The 23,636-nt window shown below is 37.9% G+C and overlaps 3 protein-coding genes across 3 annotated transcripts; all 3 read left to right on the plus strand.

Annotated features, from left to right (window-relative positions):
• Positions 1–2,499: 2,499 nt before the first annotated feature.
• aldoca (aldolase C, fructose-bisphosphate, a) lies at positions 2,500–10,733 on the plus strand. Its single transcript, XM_051129294.1, has 9 exons — positions 2,500–2,604; positions 5,550–5,680; positions 5,761–5,972; positions 6,534–6,588; positions 9,037–9,197; positions 9,287–9,370; positions 9,572–9,746; positions 9,831–10,030; positions 10,119–10,733. The coding sequence occupies exons 2-9, from the start codon at positions 5,569–5,571 to the stop codon at positions 10,212–10,214; spliced, it is 1,095 nt and encodes a 364-aa protein (XP_050985251.1). The 5' UTR covers positions 2,500–2,604; positions 5,550–5,568; the 3' UTR covers positions 10,215–10,733.
• A 991-nt stretch (positions 10,734–11,724) lies between these two features.
• Positions 11,725–16,033, plus strand: srsf1a (serine and arginine rich splicing factor 1a). The gene is made up of 5 exons (XM_051129295.1): positions 11,725–11,850; positions 11,968–12,184; positions 12,797–13,002; positions 14,124–14,296; positions 15,083–16,033. Exons 2-5 carry the CDS (start codon positions 11,994–11,996, stop codon positions 15,275–15,277), a joined length of 765 nt encoding a protein of 254 aa, XP_050985252.1. The 5' UTR covers positions 11,725–11,850; positions 11,968–11,993; the 3' UTR covers positions 15,278–16,033.
• Positions 16,034–18,900: 2,867 nt separating this feature from the next.
• dynll2a (dynein, light chain, LC8-type 2a) lies at positions 18,901–23,330 on the plus strand. The gene is made up of 3 exons (XM_051128484.1): positions 18,901–19,063; positions 22,052–22,188; positions 22,281–23,330. The coding sequence occupies exons 2-3, from the start codon at positions 22,057–22,059 to the stop codon at positions 22,416–22,418; spliced, it is 270 nt and encodes an 89-aa protein (XP_050984441.1). The 5' UTR covers positions 18,901–19,063; positions 22,052–22,056; the 3' UTR covers positions 22,419–23,330.
• The last annotated feature ends 306 nt before the right edge of the window (positions 23,331–23,636 follow it).

The raw sequence follows: 23,636 nt of genomic DNA on the forward strand, positions 1-23,636 counted from the left end.
TTGATCATTAATGAATAATTTTTTTTTTTTTGCTCCTGCACAGAATGAATGATTGAGTGAATTGCTTACTCCATCCCAAAATGAAAATTTTGTTATTAATAACTTATCCCCATGTCATTCCAAACCCATAAAAGCTTATTTCGTCTTGTATTTTGGATGTAAACCGGGAGGATTGTGACTGTCCCATTGACTGCCAGGTAAATACCACTGTCAAGACTCAGAAAAGTATGAAAGACATCATCAAATAAGTGCATCTGACATCAGTGGTTCAGTCTGAATTTTATGAAGCGATGAATACTTTTTGCACGCAAAAAAACCTTTTTATTCAACAATTCGTCTCCTCCATGTCAGTGTAGCACCATTTTTGAGAGTATCCTCTGGACGCAAACTGCGTACACTGGATATGCTGTTTTCGTTCAAATCAAAACGTAAATATATGTAGAAAACGTATCCGTGTGGTGCGACTGACATAGAACGGTGTACGCAGTTTGCGTCCAGCGGATACTCTCCAAAATTGTTGAATAAAAACTTTTTTTTTGCATACAAAAACTATTCTCGTTGCTTCATAAAATTCAGATTGAACCACAGATGGACTATTTTGATGGTGTCTTTCATACTTTTCTATGTCTTGACAGTGATATTTACCTGGCAGTCAATGGGACAGTCACAAGTCTCCCAGTTTTCATCCAAAATATCTTAAATTGTGTTCCAAAGACGAATGAAGCTTTTATGGTTTTGGAATGACATGGGGGTAAGTGATTAATGACAATTTTTTCATTTTGGGGTAATCCTTTAAACAAGGCCTGCCACTTATTTCACTCCCGAATGTAACTGTGTTTTGAACAAAATCATTTGAAGCAAGGACTCACTGGTCGCCATCTTTTTAGTATCACTGTAACCTGCAGAAATAGTCACTAAAAATATAAGATCTAAATACAAATGGTGAAAACTCCCATTGATGGATACAATAGGCTACAGCTTTAATAATATACCTCACAACGGACACCGTTTGATTTTGGGAACACAGAGAAAATCAAAAACACTGAGGTTGATAATGTTGATTGCCACTGATTCATAGAATATATATACTGTTAATATCCATTAGTATGTACAATGGAATGTACATACATGGTGCTATGCTAAACCATAATACAATGCATTGCAATACAATTTAGTTTAAACGGTGTATATAGTGGGAAAAAGTATCTGAATATCAGTTGCCATTATTTGATTATCTGAGAACATTTTTCAGCAGTACTGTAAAGATCATCCTCAACATATCTACCTAAAAAAGAACTTGTGAATCGATTGATGTGGAGGAAGAAAGTAGAACTTCATGTCATCACAATTCAAATGATAGAATGGTAAAATATATATCTGTGAATGATATCTGGAGACATTTCTCCAACTTTGAGACTTTGGTGTGACCTATTTGTGAGAGCAATGACAAACCCAAATGGGAGCAGCCTTAATAGGGCTGAAAATTGAACACCAGATAAAGCATCATTATTAATGTTTTTAATTAGGTATCAGGAAAAAAATCACAGCCCCAGTAGAGGAGGCTTAAAATATCCGTAACTCTTAACAGTTCTCCTGAGAGTCTACTTTCAATGGGTTCGGTCCTTTATGTATAATGAGACATCGGGTATCCCTCTAAACCTGCCATTTTTATCTACAGTACATTATTGGTTTCATATTAAGAACTGAACAACATGCTCCTAAAAAAAGTCTGGCTATTTCTATACATATTACGTACATATATATGTGATGTTAGTCAATTACACTTAAAGCCACATTTATCATCACATAATTTCACAACAGATCGATGCTTTGGTAAACTGAATCTCCAAACTTTGACTCCTCTTTGTCCTTGAAAACTAGATCATAAAGTCATCTAAAAATTCTACTCACCTGTATAGAACTAGAAATTATGCCATGACCCCACCTCATTTTTTACCACACATATGCTCGAATCTCAGCCGCTCTGTGACTGCCAACATTTTCCTATGGGTATGATGGGAGTCTCAGCTGACTAGAGATTTGAGGATTCGCCTAAGGCGTATATGATCTAATTATATTGTTGACGGAAATACAGCCTTCTTTAAAATTAAATAGCAGATGTGGCCTGAAAGACCCAACAGGTTACAAAGTTGCTACCTCACATAATGTGCCAATTTTTACTTGCCAGTTGAAAAAACAAGCGATCTGAGCCTTATCTATTTTGAGTACACTACTACCCTAATAACCAACTGTAACAGCTGTATAGCAACACCCTGGCAACTACCCACTCTATCCTAGCAATTTTTGCTGTTTAGAAAATGCAATAAATCTCATTTAATTGCATTACCCATTGTGTAAAATAATGAGAATACATGCTGCTAGAGAAATGGGATCGGGTGGGCAACCTTTGGTGGCCTTTAACACCTCCTCCAATAACTTAATGAGGGCATGCCGTTAAGCTCCGCCCTACAAGTGTCAGCATCCTCTGGGATATCACCTTCATAAAGAACTGGGACACTGGCACTGTTAAAGATTCAGTCACGTCTCATCTCGTCTGTAGAAAAAAGCCCCTTCAGTCTGAGTTCGTCGGTCTGCTCTGACTTGGTGAGTAACTCCATCTGTTGAATTTACTGCCATCACCATTTTGGATTACAATTGTTGTATGAAATATGCAGTGGAGAGACAACTTTGCAAGGGTTTTATTTCTAAAAAGTTATGATTTCACAGGCAAGACAATGTATAGATCATTTTTTAGTGCTGAGAATCATGTGCACGATCAGTTTTCCACGTAGCCGTGTGTTTTCAAGCAGTTGAGTACTCTTAAAAATAACATTTTGCAGTACTTTGGTGGTTTAGTTATTCATAAAGAGAGTAATTTATATATGCTTAGGCTTGTAAACTGTGTCGGTGCTTCAGTTGCGGATAACAAAGTTGCAAGACTTGCAGAAATCGTTGTTAAGGTTTTGTGAAAGTGAATGCTTGGCATTTTTGAATTGAGTAGCATTGAGTAAAACAGCTGCTGTGATTTTAAGTCACAGTTGTGTTGGATTTATCTATTTAACTTTGTTTTTTGTTGGTGGTTTTTTAGTTGACACTAAAAAAAGGAACACGCAAGGATCACGCTGAATTAACCTTCAATTTCAGTAAAAAGGCTGAAACACTATTTGTTTTATATACAAAAATACTTTTTACATTGTATAAATCTTTAGGAAATCTTATTAATGTTTGTTACCTTTTTTAGAGATTAAACTCACAGAAACCAATTTCTAACCAATTAAAGCTTCATAAATGAAACCAATTGGTTTTCTGTAGATTACTTGCGGGATGGTTTTCTGTGTCAATGTGACAAGATACCAATGTACCAACCTACTGAATTACTGAAATCTGTTCTGTGCCCTTGTTTCTAAAACAGAAATTTTGCATGTCGCTCTCACGGCTAGTTAGGACAAAAGATACCTTTTATCGCGACATGACAATATTCCAGCGACAAGCAATTTGACTCGACAGAATTACTCAAATATCCCAATGAAATTGACAAGTTTAAAATCTAATTCATAAATATAAAACCTTTTTAACATGACTAAAACTACACACTGAGTGACTGATACCATCTTTGTCATGGAAAACACTTGTTGGTTTGCAGTGAGTTTGCAGTTTTAACGTATATGTTTTATTTACATTTATTATCCAAATCTGAGGTAAATTATTTATCATTGATTTCAGTATGGCTATAAATGTCACGCAATATGAAATTCACACTCACATTAGGCACTTTTAACATTGAATAAAGCACATAAGCAGTACCTGAGATTAAAATTGTCATGGTTCCAGCGGTGACGTCGCAGAAATACAAACCGTTTCTAAATTTTTTGTGTGTCGCTGTCGCGGCTAGTTACGACAAAAACTCTGATTAACACAGAAAAGATACCTTTTTTCCCTCTATTTTCTAATACAACTTGACTTGTCAATAAGCTCTTTGCTGATTGGCTTGTGTGACAACGTGTCATGCGAACTTCCCACTCCAGAGTCCCAAATTGCCTGCTTATACAATGCCGTGAAAGTATGTACTCTTCAGTGAAGGAAAAGTACATACTTTGGAGAATTTAGCAGAATAGTAGGCAAGCTTTGGGACATACTACTTTGTCATAGCTGCGTCCTTAATGGATGCTCTGTTGCTGACCCCTTAGGGGCCATTCACATGTCACACCTAAAAATGTGTGGAAAACACTAGCCATTTATTTCAAAATTTATTTCAAAATGGTTATTCCTGTAACAGTTATGATCAGTTGTTCCTCCATCTTGGCTGAGCTTTCAATGTTGTTACGGGAAAGGATGAAGCTGATTCATTGGTTCTTGTCACATGACCTGCGGTGCACTTGCAGCATTCTGAAAAGTTAAGATGTTGTTATCTCGATGCGGTGTGGACGCAACTGGACAAAATGTGTGCTGTGCGTCTTTGAAATAACGAACTCCAGATCGTATTTCACATCACTGTATCCTTGCTAGGAGGCAGGAAATGGATGTCAAGAGGTTCATCCTCAAAGCTGAAAAACACACATTGTTATATGTAACTTTTTGCAAGGACAGTTCCAAAAAGGAAAGGTGTGGGGTTTGGAGTTTGCTTACATAAGTTGTATGACTAGTATGAACAGAATTAAACCGAACAAAATGAAAACATTTAGTCAACCATGTTAGAACACAAAAAAATCAAGAAAAACAACATCCGACAGGCATATCACGTGGTTTTACGAATTATGTGCATCCTGTCACTGTTAAAGAGTTAACATCATCTACATTTCGTTTAATTTGATTTCCTACCGTACTTAAGAGAAATAAAAAGTTACGTTGATCTGCCCAGTTGCGGGTCTTCCATGCTGGGAAGTCTGCTCATGTGTTTGCATAATGATACATTTAAAAGTTAATGACCAAACTTATCATTATGAAAGTTCACAATGTTGCTGAAGATTAAATATAATGCGGATAAATTTAAATAAATATTTTTTCATCAGGTTAGACATTGATTATCACGCAAACCCCTTTCTCTACCTGTCCGTCGGTCGCGCATATCCACCATGTTTGTAGTTTTTTTTAACGCTGTTATGGCGTATATGGCGCATTCGTACAATCGCGTCACCTCATCTATTCGGGTCTTTTGCATCGACTTTATATGCAATCTACTTACGCAAATAATTAAATTAGCTTTTGGTGTGCACACACCATAATAAATGTCTGTAAAATATAGAGCCCAACGTGCTGTTAATATAAAGGATAAAATATTTATCCATGTTTCGAGTTACACATGGTTATGTTTTAGGAAATGTTTGCAAACTTAAAACAAGTTTCTGGTAATTTTGGTCAGGACATTATCTGTTTTTCCACAGATTTTAGATTTCTACATTCTATCTATTTTTCCTACATTGTATGTGAACTATACAAACCCTGTCATAAGCATAAATGACTTCAGCAGGAAGGCAAAATATAGTGATGTCACTGAAATCCTATCCTGATTGTCCTTTGTTGTTCATTTACACTTTCTGCCCTATCTTCAGGTCGTGTTAGACGTTTAGGATGACCCATCAGTTTCCTCCCCTCACCACTGAGCAAAAGAAGGAGCTACATGAGATAGCTCTACGCATAGTGTCACCAGGGAAAGGCATCCTAGCTGCGGACGAGTCCATAGGTTAGTGTGGCTCCCTCTACTTTGTCAACATACATTGCAGTGTGCAAAAACTCACTTTGATCCTGTGAATGTTCTAACAGGCAGCATGGGGAAGCGTTTGAACCAGATAGGAGTAGAGAACAACGAGGAGAACCGCCGCCTCTACCGACAGGTGCTCTTCACCGCTGATGACCGCATCGATAACTGCATCGGTGGAGTGATCTTCTTTCACGAAACACTCTACCAGAACTCTGATGATGGCGTCCCATTTGTCAAGATGATTAAGGACAAGGGCATCACTATTGGAATCAAGGTATGAAGTCTCACCTGGGTTCACTGGGGTAGATGTAAGCGCATTTGCTTTGACATGTTGTGCCTTGGTGCTCATGCAGGCACTGTGAGTTGGAATCTGGAATGCAACATCTCTCAGTCCCATTTGATCCATAATTTCATGTCATCTCTCATTAAAAAAAGCCTTTCAAGTGCACTTCAATCAGTGAGATATTTTTGGAATGGGACTGGCTGGCTGTCCAAATAGTCGCAGTTATGAGGAGTGTTCACAAAGCCTGTCTTTGGGAAACATTTTTTTAGAATTTTTTTTTTTTTTTATTTATGTGCAAAAATGCCTTTTGGGGTAAACTGCTTGACACTAGGGTGGTACTCTTAAAGGGGCAACTTTGTACTCTATTTACCCCTAAAAGCTAACAGAATTTTCATTTTTGGGTGAACTGTCCCTTTAAGGGTTCACATTACTATTCTAAGCCAAGGTACTAATTATGCACCAGTTTTTGCACCTTTCTTCTGACAGGGAGTTTAAGTCAATGAGCTGAATTTAAATATTTCAATTTTAAAATATCTTGCTCTTTCTTTACAGGTTGATAAAGGTGTAGTCCCCTTGCCAGGGACTAATGGAGAAACCACTACACAAGGTATTTCAAAGACATCCATTCTCTGGATATGATAATTCAATTTGAATTCGATTTCACAATTGATACTTTTGGTTGGTAGACTCCTTTTACATTACTTCTTTGGTTATTGATTTAGTAAGTTTTGATGTGTTTGACGCTTATATTATGTTCCAGGTCAATTTGACCAGCAACACATTTTTGAAATACTGGTTGAAATTTGAATGTTCGAAACAATCCCCATTCACACGGATCCACAAAAAAGTCTGAAAATGCTGTATTATGCATACCAGGCCAGTAGGTGGCAATGTCATTTTTAAAGGGGTCATTGGTTGCTGATGTATCTCACTAATGGCTGACCCATTTTGATGCATTTGCCTTAAAATGCTAATGAGCCCTGCTCGGCCTGCCCCTCTCTTCTGTGGGCTGATGAGCCGTTGTTTACTTTAGCTGCATTTAGCCGCGAAACACATTATTAAAAAAGGCGATTTGCAAAGATGCATAAAAACCCCTTGTACTCACTTCTGCTGTAGGTGAAGCTGGATCATGATGAACATAGATGCCTGTATGTAGATCAGGGATCGGTGCATTCCCTTAAAAAACTTGTTACTTTAATCCTCTGCGTCTTTAGCGGCTCAAATGTTGGAAGTAAATGACGAGTGCTATGTTCATTATTATATCCAACAACAAAACACCTCAGTCGCTCTATCATAGACATTCTTGTTTTCCCCTGCACTGGAGTCGACACAATGGTGGTCAGAGTCGGTCACAGCTCAGGGCGGGTCTAAGGTAAGACAGCCGTGTCAATCAACTATCGTGGGAGCGGCCTTTGTCAGTGTGACATCACACAGACAAAAAGCTGAGAACGTCTTGATTTGAAAATACCACTAGGTGGATTTTTATCGTTATAGATAAAAAAAAAACCCACTGTTGTCAGGTAAATTAATGACCAAATGCATTCAAATTTTCAGTGTTTAGTTGAAAATGGTGTTGCGTAAACTACCCCTTACGCCAACGCAACGTGACAAAAGACAATAGAACCTATTTTAATCAGTGATGTTGTCTACACTGGATGTGGTGTGGCGCGATACGACACAACAAATCCCCGACAGTAACTGATACCTCGTTTCTCGTTCTCATTCTGTTGCATCCATTGTAAACACAGTGTCATGCCTGCAAAGTGATGTTTTGTGGAATGTGCACATGAAATTGCTATTATGACTGGAAAAAACAAGTTTGAAGGATAGTTGTTCAATACAGTTTTAAAAATAATATATTTTCATGTTAGTTCTTTTGTAAGGTGTGAGAAGGATTAACGTTACAGGTTTTTCACGCTGTGATGCCAAGTTTTTACAACAAAACCCACCCAATTGCTACTCAAAACTAGCACTAAACTAGCCCAATCGCATTTCTTGGGGGGTCCTCCAGGAAAAATTGTTTTCCGGGGGGTAAAATACACGCTTTTTGAAGCGGTTCCCTTAATAAAATTCACATTTCAGGCGCTAAAATATCACTTTATTGAAGTTGCTTCAACCCGCAGTAACAGTGGTAAAGGAGAAGTTCACTTCCATAACAAAAAATTTACAGATAATGTACTCACCCCCTTGTCATCCAAGATGTTCATGTCTTTCTTTCTTCTGTCATAAAGAAATTGTTTTTTGCGGAAAAAAATTTAGGAATGTTCTCCATATAGTGGACTTCTGTGGTGAGTTTGAACTTCCAAAATGCAGTTTAAAAGCACCTTCAAAGGCTCTAAAAAAGAAGGGTCTTATCTAGCAAAACGATTGCTTATTTTCTAAAAATAAAATGGACAATTTATTTACTTTTTAACCTTAAATGCTCATCTTGTCTAGCTTTGCATGTACTCTGTGCATTCCGGTTTAATACAGTTAGGGTATTTTGAAAAACTCCCATCTCATTTTCTACTCCATCTTCAAAATTGTTTTTGTAAAGGGTGTTTGACCCTCCTTGTGCATTCACTTTGTAAACACTGAATTCACAGAGTTGACGCAGAGCTAGAAAAGACAAGCATTTAAGCTTACAATTTATATAAATTGCAAAAAAGATTTTTTAGAAAATAACAGATTGTTTCACTAGATAAGATCTTTCTTCCTTGGCTGGGATTGTTTAGAGCACTTTGAAGCTTCAAGTTCAAACTCACAGGCACCATTAAAGTCCACTATATGGAGAAAAATTCTGATATGTTTGCCTCAAAAAAATTGAATTTCTTTACAACTAAAGAAAGAAAGACATGAACATCTTGGGGTGAGTAAATTATCTGTAAATTTTTGTTCTGGAAGTGAACAAAAACTTTAAAGAAGCCTAATTCTGTGAGAAAACCGCAGACTTGGCAACACTGATTTTTGGAGAACTGTATTTAATCCAATTAGAGGCATTTTGACCTGGAACATAACATTTGTCAGAATTTTAACATGATAGTTAGTGTTAAGTGCAGCTCTACTGTCTCAACAGGTCTGGATGGGCTCTCAGAACGCTGCGCACAGTATAAAAAGGATGGAGCTGACTTTGCAAAGTGGCGTTGTGTGATGAAAATCAGTGATACAACCCCATCAAACCTGTGCATTAAAGAAAATGCGAAAGTCCTTGCTCGCTATGCTAGCATTTGTCAGCAGGTAAAATGTTAATTAGGCTAAATTTATTAATATGAGATACAAACGGAAAATTGTTAAAGCACAAGTTCTTGTCCATAATGTACTTGCAGCATGGGATTGTACCCATAGTGGAACCTGAGATCCTACCTGATGGAGACCATGATCTGAAGCGTTGTCAGTTTGTTACAGAGAGGGTTGGTTATACTCTACTTCTTAAAAGGATAGTTCATCCAAAAATAAAAATTCTGTCATTCACCCTCTCTTGTTTGGAACAAGAGAGCCAGTAAATAATGACAGTATTTTCAGTTTTTGAGTTAACCATTCCTTAAATATGCTATACACATTCAAACCTGCTGGAATGATCACATGATTTAGATTCACTCTCATTTTTTCAGGTGCTTGCAGAAGTCTACAAAGCCATGTTTGATCATCATGTGTATCTGGAAGGCACTCTACTCAAGCCCAACATGGTGACCCCTGGACACAGCTGCCCAACCAAATACAGCGCAGAGGAGGTTGCAATGGCAACAGTCACTGCTCTGCGGCGTACTGTCCCGCCCGCAGTGACAGGTGAGGATACAGTAAAAAACGTACACCTGAATTCAAATTCAGTGATGAGTCTGGACACTGACTGGAGAATTCCTGCACTTTCAGGGGTTACTTTTCTCTCAGGAGGCCAAAGTGAGGAGGAGGCCTCCATTAACCTAAACGCCATCAATAACTGCCCACTGGTGAAACCCTGGTCTCTCACCTTCTCATTCGGCCGAGCTCTACAGGCCTCAGCTCTGAAGACCTGGCGCGGACAGAGAGAGAACGAAGCTGCCGCAACCGAGGAATTCATCAAACGAGCAGAGGCATTTCAACCAAATCTATTCATAGACAGACAGATGTATAGATAGATAGACAGATCTCCAGTCTAACCTCTTCTTCTTTTCTCCTCAGATCAACAGTCTGGCCTCTCAAGGGAAGTACACGATTTGTGGTGACAGCAGCGGAGCCACTGGTCTTTCCCATTACCTTTCTAGCTACGCGTATTGAAATGCCACTGATTCCCGTAATCCAGCATTAGCTGAAAGCTAGCAGATTTCAGTGCCACTTCCATATAAAACACCTAAACATAGATAGATTGTGATGTTGATATACAGTAAAATAGCACATGAATGTGATTGCTAAGTAAGTTTGTGAGGATGCAAAATTTTGTGGAGTCCTCTGCTTGTCTTGAAAACATTGTAAAATTATAGCTCGTTGCCTACATAATTCTTTAGGAAAGTAATAGAACTGACAAGCTTATTAATAAAGTTACAGTTGACGGTGTTATATTGATCCTTATCACTTACTGTTAATGTTAGTTATCTTAAGGATCTGTATGCTTCTGTAATCTATCGTTTCATCATCTAAAGCTTTAATAAAGCCTGTTCTGATGAATAATAACGGCATGTTTATGAGTATCTGGTGATTCTGAATATTTGCCGTGACGCACTGACAAAACAAAAGTGAAACTAAATTGACAACCTGAATACAAACTGAAACTCCTGCAATAAAATTGTGAAGATAGAAGATGTGTCTGGACTCTAATCTTTCAATAGAGTGTTTTCACAACGCATCATGCATCGGCCATATCGCCAGCACTGGACATAAACAACGCCACTGAACCGAATGAAACTCATAAATTTAGCTGATTATTACTGCTGAAAACGGTCAATTATTGTCGTGTTTTGGGTTGTAATATTCGGGTTGGACCAGGAAAACATTGGGAGTACTATAGACTGCCAACAGTTATAACAAATCAAGCAGACGAGTGTCTGAGGAACAAAAGGCGTTTGTTTTTGGCCAAACTGAACCAGGATTTCCAGAGCAAGAATCTTGACAACATTTGTGTTTGTTCTTATAATTTCCAGTCAGGTAGGTGAAATACTAGACTAATATCTTAATTAATACTGCTCCTATGTATGTTTACCACCTGTTAACTTTAGTTTGTCAAAATATTGCGCCCCTTCCTGCTTACTAAGTCCTTTTCTATATGATTTAGCAGCTTCCACACATTTTTTCTGTGGTTTAGACAGCATAAATTAGCAGAACAACATATTCAATGGTACTCAACAACTCAATGCTGTTGTTTGCATCTGAGTATCTCCAATATGGCTGCGCATCCCGTTACCTGACTACGGGGCAAACCCTCTATACAGACTATGCTTCCTTCATTATATTAATACATATTAGTATTATTATTATTAACGAAATACCGATTAAAGCTCATATGCCTCATAAGTGTAACTTCAAATGGTTTATGTTTTTTTAAACGTTCCCTCAGTGTAAGTCAACCGGTAATCTACAGTTTACCTCAGCAGCAGCTGCAAACAATAAGAAGAAGACGACTAATTTAATCCGAGGGCCAAAATAATCAACGCTACGGTATATAATAAAAGCTTGGCATACCTTTCGTTCCGTATCCACACTAATTACTCAGTCATATAGCGCATTTTTATTGTTTTAGACGTCACTATCGGAACTATTTCGCGACGCGGATGTAGCTACGTCATTAACCGCCGCTCACCCCGGTTCTCCAGATTCATTCGCTGTGGGTAAAGCGCGCTTGCTGAAGAGGAAGCGACCCGCGCGACTCCAGAGGAAACACGCTCTCGTCGTGTGCTTGCGAGCGGCGCTTCAAACAATAGTAAGTCTCTTTGTTTTGTATTTTGACTGGTGTTGCGTTTTTTAAACGCATTTCGCTAAGGCAAACAGCTGCTATTTAGCAGACTCGAAAAGTGTAATTTATTTCTCTGCTCAACAGAAAGGTGAAGGTATATCGGTGCAGAGATGTCTGGTGGTGTGATTCGCGGCCCTGCTGGAAACAACGACTGCCGCATTTATGTGGGGAATCTGCCTCCTGATATCCGCACTAAAGATGTCGAAGATGTGTTTTATAAGTACGGAGCCATTCGAGACATCGATCTGAAAAACCGACGAGGCGGACCTCCATTCGCCTTTGTCGAGTTTGAAGACCCCAGGTGGGTACAACTGAACCTTGAGCATTTAGCTAAAAATCCAGTCTGTTTATTTCAACGTTGCCGGTTTCACTTCTTAAAATAGAGAAACTTGTTACTCGAAAACCGTGTTTGCACAATCTATACAGAAGTGAGTTTATGTTTTTGTAGTCCGATTTTTACTTTTGCTTTGTGCTAACGTGCTAATTAGCTTAGCCGTGCTCACCATGTTTCCAGCGTTTCGTTTGTTTACTAGCGTTTGTAGTCACTGAGAGTAGGCTTTGCAATTTTTTATTTATTAAATTTAACCTAAAATGATTAATGTGTAAACTTGAGTTTAAGTTGGGTTTTGTTAGGCTAGGTTTGGATATGGAAATTAGCTTTGTAACTACACAAATGACGACTTGAGCTTGATTCAAATTAGTTTCAGTGAGTTTTGTGGTAAACGCTTGGTTAGCACTGACCTGTTCTGTATTTTTGTATTTTAAGGCAATTTTGCAGTACTTTTAAATCACTTAACTAGCTGGTATGTTAAGTTGTCGATTGTAGTTTAACTAAGTGCGACCCCTAGCAACACTGACCGGTTTTTCATGCCAGGTTGGTATTTGCATGCTTTTCCTGTTTCGTTTCATTTAGAGATGCCGAAGATGCTGTTTATGCCCGTGATGGCTATGACTATGATGGCTATCGCCTTCGAGTTGAGTTTCCCAGGAGCGGAAGAGGAGGTTTTGGAGGTGGTGGCGGCGGCGGAGGAGGAGGAGGAGGAGGTGGTGGTGGTGGGGCTCCTAGGGGTAGATACGGACCCCCATCCAGACGTTCGGAGTATAGAGTAATTGTTTCAGGTATGGTAGCATCATTGCTTTTAAGAAGTTCACTTCCAGATCAAACGTTTACTGATAATTTGCTTACCCCTGTGTCATCCAAGATGTTCATGTCCTCCTTTCTTCAGTTGTAAAGAAATTATGGGTTTTGAGGAAAACATTCTAGGATTTTTCTCTATAGTATGGCCTTCAATGGTGGCCAACGGTTTGAAGATGCAAATTGCAGTTTCAGTGCAGCTTCAAAGCTTTTTTTTTTTTTTTTTTTTTTTTCTTTTTCCTTCTTAAATGTTATTTATACACTTAACCACAAATGCTCAGCTTGTTCTGCAATGTGTGTCTTCACACATTATGCAGTCACATTGGAAAGTGCATGCATGGTTAGTTCTTTGTCTGTGGACCTGTGGGTTCTCATTTTCTCCTCCAACTTCTAAATTGTCCTACATTGTTACTTTTTTTTTTTTTTTGGTAAAGGGTGTTTGTTCGCTTTGTAAACAGTCGTTACTTTGCCTATGTCACGCGTGACCTTTCGCTTAATGAAGATGCGCATCACAGAGCTAATGCTAGCTGAGCATTTGTGATTTAAAAAAAAAAAATAAAAAAATAATAATAATATTATTATTATTATTATTATTATTATTATTATTATATTTTTATTTTTAAAAAACAAAACAAAATGACCAATAGTTTTGCTAGTTGGGACCCTTATTCCTCGGCTGGGATCGTGTAGAACCCTTTAAAGCTGCATTGAAACTGCAGTTTGGGCATTCAGACTGTTGGCCGCCATTGAAGTCCACTATATGGAGAAAAATCCGAGAATGTTTTTCTCAACCTTAATTTCTTTGTTACTGAAGAAAGACCTGAGCATCTTTGACGTGGGGGTGGGTGAGTAAATTTCCAGAATATTTATTCTGGAAGTGACCTTCTCTTTTAATTAATTCACGGGTGTCCAATCCTGCTCCTGCAGGGTCACTGTCCGGCAGAGTTGAGCTCCAACCCCAAGGCAAAATAGAAATGGGCAGGGGTGCTGAGCCAAGTTGGAGCTAAACTCTGCAGGACAGTGGCCCTTCAGGACCGAGTTTGGACACCCCTGGACTAGTTCAAGAGCTGTTTGAAACCGTATTGACCGTTGTATTTGATTCCAGGGCTTCCACCAAGCGGGAGCTGGCAGGATCTAAAGGATCACATGCGTGAAGCAGGTGATGTATGTTACGCTGACGTTTTCCGAGACGGAACTGGTGTGGTGGAGTTTGTTCGCAAAGAAGACATGACCTACGCCGTTCGCAAACTGGATAACACAAAGTTCCGCTCGCATGAGGTACGTTTGAGATCTTTATCTAGATTTTTGGATATGCTTAGCCTTGGAATATTCTTGAGGTAAGCGAATACCTAATGTCATACTGGGATGATCTGTATTGTAAGTGTATTTGCTTTGTTTGCATCAATAGCTGCATCTTGAAACTATGAGTTATTGGGGGGGGGGCTGTTAATCAGTTTCTTTTTAGTGGTAACCTTGTTCAGATTTCTTTAGCAACTGGATGAGTACTCGATTCAAAAAGTAATAAATTGTAACCAACAAAATACCGGAAGGGGCTCATTCCACAGACAAGAACCCTTCAAATGCATTATTAGACTGTAGGCTGCATGATATATTAAAGCCATTTAAATATCATAATAAAGAATAACTCTATTGTAATTTCACAAACACTACGATTCAGTTAAATTAATATTATGCCATGCTGGTTTAATATGCGCTTTATTTACATTCGTGTAGGTTACACTTCAGTGCATAAAATGTAAGAATACAAACTCTCCCACTTATACTAATGCTTCATAACAATTACAAGATTCCTTATCAGACAGGTTTGTAAACGCATTAGTATCTGTAAAATCTGTCGTCTGTTTTTTTTTTTTTCTTGTACATACAAAAGCTAAACCGGGTCAAATTTGGCGTCTTGGTAGTCAATTCGTACTGGTTTATGAAAATGGGAATAATGGTGTACAACCGAAGAACATAGTTTTGTTGCAGGAAATCTGGTAAGTATAATGACTGTTAGCATGCTTGTATACACACTTGCTCAATGGAAAGTTCTGTCTCTGCCAGGGAGAAACGGCGTACATCCGTGTGAGGGTGGACGGTCCCCGCAGTCCGAGCTACGGAAGATCAAGGTCAAGGAGCCGCAGTCGCAGCAGGAGTCGCAGCCGCAGCAACAACCGTAGCCGAAGCTACTCCCCGCGCCGCAGCCGTGGATCCCCGCAGTACTCCCCGCGCCATAGCCGTTCCCGCTCTCGCTCCTAAACGAGCCCTCTCTGAGCCCCTGAACCATTTTTGTTTTTACAGTCTTGATACAAACCCCATGTTTTAATTCCACCCTCTTTGTTTCATAAGATTTGATCATCTTATGAATGTCTCTTCCCCCCCCCTTTCTCTGTACTGGTTGTGTGTGTGTGTTTTTTTTTTTTTTTTTTTTTTTTTTTTTTTTTACCTGCATTTTAACCGACTTTTTGATCTTTTCCCCCCCGTTATTTTTTTTTTTTGTTCTTTTTTTAAATGTGAAGTGGAAGTCTTTTTCATAGACCAAAGGGTTATGTAATGGCTCCCAATATTTTTGTAAATGCCATGTATGAAAGTTGCTCATGGGATGGTGTCAGTCATCAACAATCATTGTTTTATGCTGTCTTCCTCTAGACGTGACTCTCAACTGATGTTTTGTAATAAAGGATTACTAAATCTATACTCTTGCGTAAAAGGGTGAATTTAAACTCCTAGAACAAACCTCTATTGCAACAAAAAAAAAAGACTTATTTGGATAACTGAACCAGTTGTAGATCACTTTCAAATCAGGTGGTGTATTTAGTTGGGTTTAGTTCGTCTAGTTGGGTTTTTGTCTCCAAAGATAGATTGCAACTTTCATGTTTTTATCAACATGTTTGATTCAGTCTTAGTGTTAGGTTCTTCGTCGTAATAGTCTGTCTTGGCCTTAATGCTGTATGCATGCATCAAAGAAGGCAGGGTGAGTGGATTGATTCTAACTCTTTGTTTTGATTTTGCTGGTATCTTAAGGTTTGGATTGGAGGAGAGGCTCAGTGGATGCCGGATCACTGGGATCAGTACGTAATGAAGATAGGATAGGGAATGCTGGATACATGGAACAGGAACAATTGCTCCCAGGATCATAGGATTTTAGGACCGCAATTCAAAAGTACTTCCCTGCTCGCTTTATTTTCTTTATACCTCAGTGGAAAATGTAGACATTTTGGCCCTTCACGTTTTTTTAACACATTGGCGGAGCAGATGCTGGAGCAGTCTGTGGGGATGGAATCGACAGGAACAGTATGGTAAACTTAAAGTGCATGTGGGATGAGGGGTTTACTCAGGCATTTTTAGATTTTAAACCGTCCTAATATGGACAGTTGATGCTTTAACATCGCTAGCATTTTTGTTTCTTTTTAGTGAACAGTTTTTGCCTAAATAAAGATTTCATTGATACAAAAAGAAATGTGTAGGCTGCCTTTATTTATTTATTTTTTTAAATGTCTCTGAATTGTTGAATATTTTGACTCTTATGGACAGTTCTCCTGCAATTTAACATTGTTTTCAGTCATAGCATTTCAAGCCTGTTTGACTTTCGTGGAACAAAATATGTGGAAGTGAAATGCAGTCCAAAACAACATTACATGAATGTGCACATTTTTCAAAATATCTTAATTTCATTTCACAGAAGAAAGTTGTGCAGTTTTTGAAAGACATGAGGATGAGTAAATGGTAACAGATGTTTATGAACATGACAAAGTGATTTAATTACATTGTACTTAAAGGGATAGTTGATCAAAAAATGAAATTCATCCCATGATTTACTCACCTTAAAACCAGCCTAGGTGTATATGACTTTTTCTTTCTTTTCAGTCTGATAATAAAAATATCCTGGCTCTGTCAGCTTAATAACTGTGGGATAATTGTCATTTTTGGGTGAACTTCCCTTTTAAGGTTTATATGTCATCAATTCATACATTACCTGGGAATTTAACACATGGTCATGTTAACAGCATGCTCTTCTATGAGAGCTACAGGATACTGCTAGTTTAAAAAAAAAAAGGTTGTCGCCACATTCTATATTAATATGCGTAGTTGCTTAGCAGCTATAAATAGTCTAAAATATGGGAGAATTGTTTAGGGAAAATAAGCTAATTGCAGTAGATGAGTCTGTTCTTAATAGTGAATCAAAAACAAAACACTACAAATCAGTGTATCCCGACTCTCGGAAGAATGATTCTTATGAGCCGGTTCTTTTTGTGAATGAACCTGAATCATTTACTTAAATTAATTACAAGTTATTACCAGAGCTGGGTAGTAACTGAATACATGTGTTCAGATTCAAAAAATTAGGTACTTGTAATTAGATGAAACCACATTTGAAAATACTCGTAATCAGACTGCAGTTGCTTGTTTTATGGATTACATGATTACATATTATTTACACAGTAGCAATAAATGATTCATAATTGATTGATTCCCCTATTTCCTCATTTTCCCTTCTTTCACCTAATATATTTACCTCATGAAATTTAAAATAAATATATTAATAATTAAGTGTCACATTTGCATGTTCATTAGTTCTTTGACGCTGACGTTGGTTATGGTCACATGACATGCAGGTAAACAAAAATATTTCACTTTTTTTGTTATTTTGACTGATTTTAAAATTATTTATTTTAATTAAAACAAACTGATTTAATTTATTATGAGCTTTTCTTTAAACTCATAAACCCCCTGCAGTTCCTTCACAAACAACATTGAAACATTGATGAAATATGTTTAATGCACTTAATGTTAATAACAACAAAAAGGAATATATTTTCTCTCTCTGCATTTAATGCCAATATGGTACTAGATTATCCTATTTAAATCAATGTGACAAAGGAGTTAAAAGTAATATAGTTAGGCCTAATCTAAAACTAGTAAAATTATATTACCTAAAATGTGTAATGTAATGGGTTACGTTACTAACTACAATTTTTGTCATGTAATTTGGAATCAGTAATGGATTACAATTTGTAAGTAATCTACCTGTTTATTACTTTTTGTAGTTACTCTACTTTTTAGGTAAGTGGCCATCACATCCAATGAAACTAAACCGTTACTGTTGTGAAAAATACCGACTGGTTGTCATGATAACGTGCAAAGATACACAATTTTGAGTTTAATTGTAATGAGTGGAAACTTATGAAGGACAGAAAGCATTTCTAGCATTTCTAATTTTTAAATAGCATTTTAAAAAAGCATGCAATCACATCTTCAGCACAAATGCATGCCTTGATTCTAGTTAATCTGTTGATATCTAAAATAATATTTTCATTTGATAACAGAGTGTTAAGGGCATAAAGGGCAGAACTGCATTTCATTTTCCTACATACTTCTATAAAATACTAAAGGACATTTACGAAGATTAACCATGGTTTTACCACAAATAAAACCAAAAAAAACATGGTTTTGCCAAAACACTAACCATAGTAGGGTATTTGTAGTAAAACTGTGTTTATATAAATGGTAATCAATGTGCCGAAAAACCATGGTTGCTACACTTTTAATATAATAAAACCATGGTTGATTGTAACCGGCATCATTACATTTCTTTCATTTTCCATTTCTAGTCGCATTGCACTGTGTGGGACCGACCATGAGAGCTACGACAGATTAATACCTCTAACCTTGCATCAAGTGTCCTTCACTAATTGTGAAGTGTTTTTACTGTGAAGGTCCACCGACTCTAATTTAAGCTATTTTGTGGCCCACACAGTCCTGCAGCTTATAACCAAACAAGCACATTTCCCTCTGGTCTCCGGTTAAAGATGCATTGTGGGATGAAATAAGATGCTGGCAGAGGGGCGCAGGGAGCGGCTGGTCTGCAGCCAATGGCGAGCGCTGTGTAGGACGGCATTGTGGAGAGCCAGGGATTTTAGCGCGGGCACCAGTCGGCGTTTGACTTGATCCTTATGTTCCTCTCATAGCGTCAAAGGGACATCCGAAAGCTCGTACGGCGACTGTTTTGACTTGCAAATTTCTCTTGCCAAATATTGTTGAAAGGTGAGTTGAATAGTTTACCATCTCGTGTGATCTACAAAAAAAATGATCTTGCATGCATTTTGAGCCTGATGTTTTCGTTTTAAATATTAAAATGGCGATTCTTTTGCAACATTTTAATCGCGTGCATTTGACTTTGAAATGAAAGCGCTACAATGAGAACGCCGCGTGTACCTGAGTTTCATTGATTTGCTGAACATCAAACGCGCACGCTGTGAATGGAGGTGTGACGTAGCATTCCTCCATCCTGATCTGTCAATGATTTGATAAATGATTCCAGACCTTCATCAGTCAATCACTCGACTGCCACAATATAATTAAGTTCAACTGCTAAATCAACGTGGTGTGAGGTGCTGACATCAGTGGTTTTCTAGTTTGCTTGTATGCATTTGGACCATATGAATCCCAGTATTGATATAGCTAGTTAACTAAAAGTACTGTTGTACTGGGTTTTACTTTAAAAAATGTGATTTTAACCCAGTTTGATTTAGGATTAATGGTATGCAAATATGGACTTCATTGACTCGCTCCAATTGTAGTGCCATTTATGGAAATGAGTTAGGACCATTTGTATCCCAATACTTTTATTGCTTGTTAATTAAAGGATTAAAATCCAAAAGAGAAGTAATTTGAGCACATTTCAACTTGGGTTTTATGGGCCCAGTGTTAAGCAAAGTACTTTTATACAGGATTTCATTCCAAAAAATTGTAATTTGAGCACAGTTTGACTTTGTTTTATGGGCCCAGCATTAATAGTATGCAAATATGGCCTTTATTGGCTAGCTGCAAATTATAGTGCTTTCAATATCTATGCATTTGGACTGTATGTACTCCAGTATTGGTATTGCTAGTTAACTGGTTTAAAGTATTTTTATACTAGAATGTACCTCAAATTGTAATATGAGCACAATTTGACTTTACTTTGTGAGCTCAGGATTAATAGTATATGGAAATATGGTCTATTGACCAGCTGCAAATGGTAGTGCCATCTATGCATTTGGACCATATGTGTCCCAGTATTGGTATTGCTAGTTAACGAAAGTACGTCTACACTGGATTCAACTCCCAAAGAAATGGAATTCAACAGCTATTTGATTTGGTTTTCTGAGCCCAGTATTAATAGTATGCAGGTATGTCCTTGTAGACTAGCTACAAACGTGCTTTCTATGCATTTGGACTCTGCATCTCAGTATTGGGATTGCTAGTTAACTAAAGTACTAAATACTGGATTTAACTCCAAAAATCTGAATTTAATCACCATTTTATTTGGTTTTCTGAGCCCAGTATTAATAGTAGGCAAGTATGGCCTTTTTTGACTAGCTACAAATGTGCTCTCTGTGCATTTAGACTTTATGTATCTCAGTATTGGTTAACTAAAGTACTTTTATATGGGATTTAACACCAAAAAATTGGAGATTGTCCACTCTTTGATTAGGTTTTCTGAGCCCAGCATTAACCGTATACAAATATGATCTGTTGACTAGCTGCAAATGGGTTTTGTCGTCCATGTCCTTGCATGTGGACCATATGTATCCCAGTGTTTGTATTGCTAGTTTACTAAAGTACGTCTATACTGGATTTAATTCCAAAAATGTTACATTTGACCACTATTTGATTAGGTTTTCTGAACCCAGCATTAGTAGTATGCAAAAATGGCCTTCATTGACTAGCTACAAATGTGCTTTCTATGCATTTGGACTATATGTATCCCAGTGTTGGTATTGCTAGTGAACTAAAGTACTTCTATACTGCATTTAACTCCAAAAACGTTACATTTGACCACTATTTGAGTAGGTTTTCAGAGTCCAGCATTGGTGGTATACAAATATGGCCTTTATTGACTACCTACAAATGTGCTTTGGACCACATGTATCCCAGTATTGGTATTGCTAGTTAACTAAAAAACTAAATACTGGATTTAACCGCAAAATTTTGGAATTCAACCACTATTTGATTAGGGTTTTTTTGAGCCCAGCATTAATTGTATGCAAGTTTGGCATTTACTGGCTAGCTTCAAATGTGCTTTCTATGCGTTTGGACTATATTTATCCCAGTATTGGTATTGCTAGATAACTAAAGTACTTTTATGCTGGATTTAACTCCTAAAAAAATTGGAATTTGCCTAGTATTTGATTAGTTTTTCCAAGCCCAGCATTAGTTGTATTCAAATATGGTCTTTGTCTAGCTACAAATGTTCCTTCTATGCATTTAGACTATATGTATCCCAATGTTGGTTTTGCTAAACTTTTAACTAAAGTACATTTATACTGGATTTAACTCCAAAAAGTGTTATTTAAGAACAGTTTGACTTGGTTTTCTGGATCCAGCTTTAATAGTATGCAAATGCACCTTTACTGACTAGTTGCAAGTGTGCTTTCCATCCATTTGAACCATATCTATCCCAGTATTGGTACTGCTGGTTAATTAAAGTACTAAATACAATAGTTTAACTCTAAACATTTGGAATTTGACCACTATTTGAGTAGGTTGTCTGAGCCCAGCATTAATGGTATGGAAATCTGGCCTTTATTGACTAGCTACAAATGTGTTCTCTATGCATTTGAACTGCATATATCTCAGTATTGGTATTGCTAGTTAACTGAAGTCCCATGTTTTAACTCCAAAAAATAGAATTTGACTGCTATTTTTGACCACTGTTTTCTTTCTGTGCATTTGAACTACATGTATACTTTTATACTGGGTTTAACTCCAAAAAGTGTTGTTTGAGAACAATTTGACTTGGTTTTCTGGGTCCAGGTTTAATAGTATGCAAATACCGCCTTTATTGACTAGCTTTAAATGCTGGTGCTAGACTGAAAGACCTGCTTGGTTCTCATGAAAGTATCTAGTGTCATTTGAATTGCCTCAACAAATCAGATCCTCTCCGTTGATGGCATTCTGTCAGGAATTTACCTGGCATTGTCAGGGAAGAAAGGCCCCACTGTTTGACTCTCGGTGGAGACTTAACATCATTCGTCTCTTCGTTTTCAGGCACCATGACCGACAGGAAGGCTGTGATCAAGAACGCTGACATGTCTGAAGACATGCAGCAGGATGCGGTGGACTGTGCCACGCAGGCCATGGAGAAATACAACATAGAGAAGGACATTGCCGCGTACATCAAAAAGGTGAGTCGCGCTGTTATTTTAGACTCCTAACGTGTATTTTTGTCGTGCTTGCGTTTTCCGCCATGCTCAAACCACGTTGTCTCGTGTTACAGGAGTTCGATAAGAAATACAATCCTACGTGGCACTGCATTGTGGGAAGGAACTTCGGCAGCTACGTGACCCATGAGACGAAACACTTCATTTACTTCTACTTGGGCCAGGTGGCCATTCTCCTCTTCAAGTCTGGCTGAGTCCGGACCGAACCAGACCGTAGAATGTATCTCCAATGAAGACTGTGATGCACTGGTGGCTGATGTCATCTACGAATATTAAACAAGACCATACCATGACTATGCTGGCTGTGCACAACTGCATGGATCATGTCCCATACTACTTGTGTACATGTTGCAGTTAAATTGCTTTTCATTAGAGGCCCAAGTTTTCGTTAATGGTCCTTGCGGGTTTTTCCTAGCACATATGTTGTAAAAATAAAAAAACGAACAAAAAGTGGCTGAAAAAATGTAAAGTATTGACCAGCACATATGTCTGCTATAAATGGATATATTTTTGGTGACTTAGTGCTGTAATACATTGAATGCCATGCGCTGTATGTCATATTTGGGGTGATGGATAGAAGCACATTTGGTTGTATGGTTTGATTTAAAGTGTTCTGTTGTACTAGAAAGGATGTTTGTCTGAATACCTCTCCAGTAAATGTATATTTTCTTTTTGAGAGGTATTGCGTTTGAGAGAACCCATACTGACTGTTTCAAATGTCTGTCTGAATATACAATGGACTAGATGTAATGGAGGTGCACATATAATAAAGTTTAAAAGCAAAAACATTATATGTAACTCATATTGTGACATACTAACTCCATCAAACTATCAGATTGTTGTCAAGTCTTCTCACAAACAGGTTTCTGAATGTAAGTAGTTAAGGTTTGATCGCACAACAGATGTCTTTGCCGTCTTCCTGTCTGCTGTTCCAGATGAGTAGAATTAATTTGCATGTGTTCGTTTTTTGGCTTTTTTTTACAGTTTTGATCTGTCTGCATAATCATAAGACTGTATAGTTTGCACATAGCATATGCCATATGCCCACTCAGGTACCGCCCATGACAAAAGCGGCCTGTCAGATTCATTAAAATGTGTGATGGAAAGACTGTGTGTGTTCATTTTCTATATTTCTCTTGTGGGCTTCGACTGATGTTCTTCCAGGGCCTGAAGCAGCCATTAACAGCGTGTTTTCTGCTACTTCAGCTGGTAAACACAAGAGGGCTCCCTCTCATCGTGCAACGCCTATGTGAGGCCTACAGCCTCTGAAATGGAGACGTTAGTTTGCAATGGTGAGCGTCGATATTTCAACACACCTGCTGTTGTGTAAAAAACTTATGAGGGAATTTAACGTGTTAAAACCTTTCTTTTAGTGCTAGGGAGATCTTAATAGCCCTAATTAAGTTTTAAAA

Source organism: Labeo rohita, chromosome 15, assembly GCF_022985175.1.
Source record: "Labeo rohita strain BAU-BD-2019 chromosome 15, IGBB_LRoh.1.0, whole genome shotgun sequence".
In the NCBI taxonomy this organism is placed as follows: domain Eukaryota; kingdom Metazoa; phylum Chordata; class Actinopteri; order Cypriniformes; family Cyprinidae; genus Labeo; species Labeo rohita.